Here is a 7,881-nt window from a genome sequence, read left to right on the forward strand (position 1 = left end):
TAAAAATTAACTTACAGAGGAAACACCTATGAAGGAGTCCAATCAAATCTTTGTGCTAGCCTACCAAGGAGTTTGCTAGTTTTAATTACATTTACCGGCAATTATCATGTACAAATGCATCTGGTCGTTGAACTAGGTGTTTTATATCATTTATAAATTAAAGACAAGATTAAACATGCTCCCATGCAACTTACACAAGGGGAGTAATGACATTAGTTGTCAACAAATTCCTCAACTTTGTATGAGTGAAACCTTAATTATTGTAAGAATTAACTTGTAGAGGAAACAACTATGAAGGAGTCCGACCAAAGCTTTGTTCTAGCCTACCAAGGAGAAGAGTTTGCTAGTTTTAATTATATTCACCAGCAATTATCATGTGCAAATGCATCTGGTCACTGAACTAGGTGTTTTTATATCATTTATAAATTAAAGACAATATTAAACATGCTCCCATGCAACTTACACAAGGAAAGTAATGTCATCAATCATCGACAAGGTCCTCAACTTTGTATGAGTGAAACCTTAATCATTGTAAGAATTAACTTACCGACGAGACAACTACGAGGGAGTCTGATCAAAGCTTTGTGCTAGCCTGCCAAGGAGAAGAGTTTGCTAGTTTTAATTATATTTACCGACAATTATCTGGTGTAAATGCATCTGGTCATGGAACTAGTGTTTTTATATTATTATATAAATCAAATAAAATATTAAACATGTTCCCTATACAACTTACACAAGGCAAGTGATGGCATGAATTGTCAACAAAGTCCTGAAATTTGTATGAATGAGTGAAACCTAAATTATTGCAACAACTAACATGTATGTAGTACAACAACAAATGCAACGGATGAAAACGTAGATAAGAAATTAAAGTACCACCGCCCACTCTCACAAGAAAATGTGATATAAGCAAGCCAAAGAGCATCACTCACATGTCATGTGCCCTACATGAAAGGACTCGCAATCATGTCTGACGATAACATTTTGCGGTATTCATGTCCATCTTAATATCAAGGAAACTATGATACAGTAGGATTTTGAGGCATAAGGAATGACACTTTGAGACATCGTTTTTGATCCAGTGAGATCCACCTACACGTTATAGATGCTCAAGAAACCTCCACATCAAAAAATGCCCCTACCACCTATCTTCATGAGCCGCAACTCAGAAGTCCAACCCTTTCGAAGACCAGTTCTTCGTGGCTGGCTCTCGGTTCTTGTAATTTTCAACAATTAATTACCACCGGAGTGGAAAATAAAGGGGATGAAAAAATTGCGTTCCTAAAAAGGAAAAATGCTCAACCATAGCATGAACACCTACCACAGCCATAGGATAGCGCACGGACGGCCCCCGTGGCATCCCCTCTCACTCGCTGCCTCCAGCCTCATCAATCCCCAATGGCGACGGGTGGCTGAGCAGGGGGGAAAGGCCGAGAGTGTACTCCCCTCCCCACCCATGGCTTCCCTCGCCTCCCCTCCCGTCCCCTCCCACGCGCCCACCACCGCCGCTCGCTTCCTCCCCGCCCCGGCCGGCCGCGGCAGGCGCCCGTCGCCGCCGGCCGCTTCACCTATCTTCTCCTCTGCTTCCACCCGATTCACTCTGTCCCCGCGCGCCCCCTGCGGCGCCGCCCGACCGCGCCGGCGCGACGCCGTGCGGGTAAGCATCCCGATCTCATATCTCTAGCTCAATGCGATGTAGGCTTGTCGGCGGTGTGTTTCTGTCTGTCAATTTAGCTCAAGCAAATCGAGCTGCTGTTTCGCCCACTTCGAAGAGATTACGGTGTTTGTTACAAGAACTGATTCACCGTTGGCAGCTGCGTACTGTATGATTCAAGCAAGTCGATTTTACTGCATTCAGGCTTGTAGGACAGGACGGCAATGCTGAAACCTGCAATTCTGAATGTCCTTATGCAATGCTTCTCTCTTCTCTTGCACTGTAATCCGAAATAGGAATTGTGTACTGTCCCTTTGGGAAAATTGGAGAAATGCTTCTCTTGCACTGTAATCCGAATAGGAATTGTGTACTGTCCCTTTGGGAAAATTGGAGATTGGGGAGCCTTTACCTCCTTGCAGACATCTTCCGTGGGAACTCTAGTAATGAATGGACTGACTGTTTGCTCATCTTCACATATGTGACTATGTGACTATGCGTCTTGTCAAGTTGTCGTGTTCTGATCGTGGCCGTGATTTGCTGGCAAGAACAGCTACAAAGGAGTCTGAGCTAAGCTTTTTGCCGGACTACCGTTTGGAAGAGTTTCCCATTTTAATACATGCTTATTGGCTAATGTGGTGTTCAAATGCATTTGTTAGTTGCACTCGTGTTCCTACAAATATCATTTTTTATGTCAATTCATAAATTGAAAGAAGATTAGAGATGCTTCTCGTGCAACTTACCTAAGGCAAATAATGCCATGAGTGGTCACAGAAGTCCTGAACATTGTGTGGCTGAGTGAAATGTAAATTACCACAATTCAAGTGGTACATAGTACACCAACAAATGCATAGACTCAAAAGGTGGGTGGCAAATTAAATGTCGCACCTCACTCTCACAAGAGACGGTAATATAAGCCAGCTGAAGAGGATCGCATGTTGTATCCACTATATGAGAGGGCTCACAGTTATTTTTACCGACACTATTTTGTTGTTTCCCTTGTCCATGTTCATATGCAATTGAAGGAAACTAGGGCATGCTAGGATTTAGAAGCATCAGGAATAACACCATCACAGTGATGTGCTTAGCCACGGTCTAGATGCTCCAGTAACCTTCACATCCATGTGCAGCCCGACGTTCCATAACAGGCTACAACCTAGAAGCTACAGTGTTTGTTACAAGAGGTCAACCATTGCTGAGAGCTATCTATAGTTTCAGAAGTTAATTTTACTGCATTTGAGATTGGAGGATAGGATGTAATGTGGAATGTCCTGATCAACCCACATGCTTCTGTGATCATGCAGTAGTAGTCTCGTCCAAACTTTGAGCGCACTGTAATCCAAATAGGCATTGAGTGCTGGCCAGTTGGGAAAATTAGAGATCGGGGGTTATCGCAATTCACAAAGCATGATGAATGTGATTACCTGTCTTTCCTTTCTTACAGACATTTTTCATGTGAACTGGTAATGATTCAACTCACTGTTTTCTAATATTCACCATCCAGCACATTTACTTAAGTAACTATGTGACTGTGCGTCTTTTCGCATGTCATGATCACACTCATTTGACCTGGTCCTGGTACAGGCATGCTCTCAAGCTGGTGCAGCTGGGCCAGCTCCACTGTCGAAGACACTATCAGACCTAAAGGATTCCTGCTGGAGATTTTTAAGGCCACACACAATTCGTGGAACTGCTTTGGGATCCACGTGAGCATTGAGCTTTAGATTTATAATGGCTGAACCAAGATTTAGTTTTCTAGTACTGAAACTGTTGTGTGGACGCAGAGCCTTGGTTGCTAGAGCATTATTAGAGAATCCCCAATTGATCGATTGGCGCTTGGTATTCAAAGCACTCTATGGGCTTGTAGCTTTGATCTGCGGCAACGGTTACATTGTTGGGATTAATCAGATCTATGACATTGGAATTGACAAGTATGTATATTGCCTCCCTTGAATTTTGTCTTCACTTACACTTACTACCTTCATTCATAAAGGTGCCGCTACAAAGTATTACCATTCAAAGTAACATATGATGAAAGCCCAGCCAATGTTTCTGCTATACCTGTCATTTCTAAGTTTATGCCACTGAACAGGGTGAACAAACCATATTTACCTATTGCTGCTGGTGATCTCTCTGTTCAGTCAGCATGGTTACTGGTCGTAGCATTCGCAGTGGTGGGCTTCTCAATTGTCGTTTCAAACTTTGGACCTTTCATCACCTCTCTTTACTGCCTTGGTCTATTTCTTGGCACTATATATTCTGTTCCTCCATTCAGACTGAAGAGATATCCAGTTGCTGCTTTTCTTATCATTGCAACGGTACTTTGCTCCTCTCTTCTTCATTACTATAGTAACAGTGACATTTTTTTAGCTCTTATATTTTGGAATGATAGCCCAATTATGAACTGGAAACTTTGCTTAATTTATCTCTTCTTAATTGCAGTCCTGCACTTGCTCTACTGCATGTTTTACATAGGGTCGATCTAAAAACTTGACTAGCCAAATAACTAGAGATAAGCCTCTAAACCAAATATATAACAACTAAACATAAGATAATGATGCAAGCCTTGGATGTGGTTGCTGGCCAATCCATAACTGCAAGTGTGCAACCCTCTTTTGCGCCATTTCCATGGGCTCATAATGGGCTCCACATGGCAGATACATTCATAGGTATTTTCATACTCATTTAACTTGTATCTGACACTCTTTTTTTTGCAAAGATCTGACAGTTTCTATGTAGCATTTATAATATGACAAGATAGGCTGTAGGGACAAAAGGAAATTTAATTGGCTAATATGGCCGCAAACCTATTTTGTAGTTTAGAACATGATCAGTGTATAATTGAACTTTCTAGAAATATATTCCTTCGGAGAAATGAGAGTACGACTGAATCACCTCCACCTTAATTCTAGCTATACCAGTTTACAGAAATTGGCTTGTGACACCTTTCGGAGAATAATTTAAATATTTAGGCGTGCTTAGAACAGTTTATTTGCTCGAAAATTTATTTCACTTATCAAGTAAGGTCCTTAGTTTCCTCGTAACTCGCAAATCCTCCGTATAATGTTAGAAAACCTAATTTCTCTGAGTAATGCTGTCCTATCATGTTTCTTGTTTTATTGCAAGTCCATGCTATCATGTTTCTATTTTACTTTAGGGCATTTTTTTTTCTTTTTGACAAACCTATCTTTTGTTTATTTTTTACAGGTTCGCGGATTCCTTCTCAACTTTGGCGTGTACTATGCTACTAGAGCTGCATTAGGTCTTGCATTCCAGTGGAGGTAAATAGTTGCTGCAAGTTTATTCGAACTTTGTTAAGTTAGCATTGTATTTCTACAGTCAGTATACACCTATCTAGAAAGTGGTATGTTGCATCTCATTGCAGACATTTGGAGATATTTGTGATGTCTAATGCTATGTGATACCTTTCTATCTGCAGCTCGCCTGTTGCTTTTATTACATGCTTTGTGACAGTATTTGCTCTGGTCATTGCTATAACCAAAGATCTTCCGGATGTTGAAGGAGACCGCAAGTGAGTTTATAGTCTATACAAGGTTTTGTAGCAACCACTGTCTAGTTTTTCCAACAAAGATCATGTCAGTTTTAAATGAATAACTAATGGTTACCTTTGTGTAGACCACCGTCTAGTTATCTTTGTATTTTTATGGTGCACATCCATGTTTTTGTGTCACTATTCTTAGTTGCTAGAAAAAGCTATCGACTGTAGGCCCACAAAATGACAGCAATTGGTCGAACAAACTACTAATCGGAAAAGTAGAACAATACAAATTAAGATTGTGAGTTTTGGCCTCCAATGTTTATTTCTTATTTCCCTTAGCCTTGACAAGTGGCCTGAGCCAAAATGATATAGAGCTGGATTGAGGGATTTCAGCCCATATTTGGAAAACTTGTTTAAAGCATAGTCAGTTCGAAAGATCTCAAAACACAAAAGAAAGGGACAAAATTTGTAGGTTTTGCATACTGAGTGACCCTTTGTTTCAAATGTAGACAGTTCTCTACTTTGTTTCCTTTGAGACAGAATATTAGCAGTCAGCATCCTTAGCCAGTTCTGTTGAACTATTTATTTGTTTAACGGACATCACTAATTGAATTACTGATCTTGTACTTATAATGTTCCCCCCTGTAGATTCCAAATATCAACTTTGGCGACAAAGCTTGGTGTCAGAAATATTGCCTTCCTTGGCTCTGGTTTATTGTTGGCAAATTATGTTGCTGCTATTGTAGTACCTTTTCTTATTCCTCAGGTTGGATTTCTACTGCTTTTGACCTTCCTTTGATATTATTCCCCTCCTTCCAGTTGAATTAGTGAAATTTCAAACTGCCGCAATGTTTCAGATGACGGAAACATGCATCTATGGTCAATTAGACCAGTAGAAGTTTACAGCATTGTTTACTATGATTATTTATTTATCCCAAGGATCCCTTTCTGATCAGTGGATGTTCTTGAAAAAGACAGTACTTCGATGCATACCTCTGTACTACTACTAAGCAGTGTTACCTTATGCAGTTGCACTGATGGTGTTCTTCAAAATTGCAGGCTTTCAGGAGCTTTGTAATGGTGCCTTTTCATGCTGCTCTTGCAGTTGCTTTAATTTTTCAGGTAAAGACATAGACCCTTGTACATGATCAGTCCTGGAGTTTCTAAGATCTGTACCTTCCCTGTTCAATCCTGTATAACCAGCTTACAATTAACTTATGACTGACTGTTCTTAGACCCAAAATTAAATGGTCCAACTTTATTAAAGGTAGACAAACAAAATATATTGATCACTGGGGACTCCAGCTTAGGAACCCAAACCTCAATGGAAAATGCACATTTAACTCATTTGTAGCTAATTCCTTTGGTTCTGGAGCAAATGCATTTATTTTGCTAACTGTCTTGTTATGTTGAATGATTTCAGACATGGGTTCTGGAGCAAGCAAAGTATAGTAAGGTGAGGCTTTTAACTTACACTCGTCACACCTCTTGTTCATCATACAACTTTTGAAATATGAAGAGTTTATAATTGAAATTGCCAGGAGAAGCGTTTTTTGTGAGCCTGCATATATTTTGGTTATTTTATTAGAATAAGTAGAAGAAACTACTTACTTATAATGTTTCTACTTTTTATTGTTCGACCAATCTTAATTTGGATCATTTTGACTTACTTATAATGTTTCCCCCATGCTATTATTATTATTATTATTATTATTATTATTATTATACAGTATTATACATGTAATCTCTCTGTTCCTGAGAGGAAACATGACATTGCATGTCCTGGGCATGGAATGTTAAAAACCAACAAAAGTGAAGTGCTCTGAAGTTGCAATATAGCATATGCAAATTTGTTGCGTTCCAAGTGCATTAGTTTTAGCTGTTTGTTTGTGTGGCAGGATGCTATTTCACAGTACTACCGGTTCATCTGGAACCTCTTCTACGCCGAATACATCTTCTTCCCGTTGTTATAGAGGTAACTTTTCCTGTCAACACTTGCACTGCTTTCTGAAGTCTGTTTCTGAAACTTGATATAATCAATCATTTGGTGTGCACTGTCAGATATGGCGTCTGACATGGGCTACACTATCGGAGCACGCACCGAAGCAGGGACTTGTTGGGGGCAGCAGAAGAGAAACCCTTTGTGGCCCATAAAGCGTGAGCAATTTTTTTATGTACATACTGTTTGACTGGTAGGGGAATAGAGCAGCGATGCGACGAGGATCTTGACGATGCTGTGGGAGTTCCCATTGGGTCCTAGCGTTGAGCAGATAATGTATTTACCCAGTAGAAAATGACCTGGTTGTTTCTGCCAAACAAAGAGGAAAATATATGAAAGGGAAAAGTATCGGGCCTTGTTTTGGAGGGTTTGGGCATATTTCTTCGCTGGCATGTTTCAGCAAATTGTGTACAAACTGCACTGAAACGGGAAGAAACTGCAAATCTATCTGACAATCCACTGAATCTGAACTACGAGTCCGTGTCTGCATCATAAATGCGTGCCACGGCCCACGGAATATCACAGAAGTTTGTGACACGACATGGTCGGGCGTGTAACATGTGTGTTCAGTTCTGAAGTACTAGCACGACTTTTGGGTTGCATGGACCGTCCAGGCACAGGCGGCCACTTGGTTCTACTATTTTTTTTTATCTATCTAAGTATATCCCAACACGATCGAACATGTGGTGAGCTAGCTTTTTTTTTCTTGAGCTGTAAACCGAACTTCATTAA

General features: G+C 40.4%; 1 protein-coding gene across 1 annotated transcript; it reads left to right on the forward strand.

The window, feature by feature from the left end:
• Positions 1–1,438: 1,438 nt before the first annotated feature.
• On the forward strand, positions 1,439–7,604 carry LOC119289099 (probable homogentisate phytyltransferase 2, chloroplastic). The gene is made up of 11 exons (XM_037568521.1): positions 1,439–1,657; positions 3,236–3,357; positions 3,436–3,582; positions 3,744–3,969; positions 4,859–4,932; positions 5,091–5,183; positions 5,799–5,916; positions 6,210–6,272; positions 6,574–6,606; positions 7,049–7,125; positions 7,212–7,604. The coding sequence occupies exons 1-10, from the start codon at positions 1,457–1,459 to the stop codon at positions 7,121–7,123; spliced, it is 1,152 nt and encodes a 383-aa protein (XP_037424418.1). The 5' UTR covers positions 1,439–1,456; the 3' UTR covers positions 7,124–7,125; positions 7,212–7,604.
• The last annotated feature ends 277 nt before the right edge of the window (positions 7,605–7,881 follow it).

Source organism: Triticum dicoccoides, chromosome 1A, assembly GCF_002162155.2.
Source record: "Triticum dicoccoides isolate Atlit2015 ecotype Zavitan chromosome 1A, WEW_v2.0, whole genome shotgun sequence".
NCBI classification, from domain to species: Eukaryota; Viridiplantae; Streptophyta; class Magnoliopsida; order Poales; family Poaceae; genus Triticum; species Triticum dicoccoides.

Bases quoted from the DNA above. Each gene is read 5' to 3' on its own strand.
- LOC119289099 (XM_037568521.1), top strand. From the start codon at position 1,457: ATGGCTTCCCTCGCCTCCCCTCCCGTCCCCTCCCACGCGCCCACCACC. The intron at 4,933-5,090 runs GTAAATAGTTGC...TTCTATCTGCAG, and splicing joins GGTCTTGCATTCCAGTGGAG to CTCGCCTGTTGCTTTTATTA. The intron at 5,917-6,209 runs GTTGGATTTCTA...TCAAAATTGCAG, and splicing joins TACCTTTTCTTATTCCTCAG to GCTTTCAGGAGCTTTGTAAT.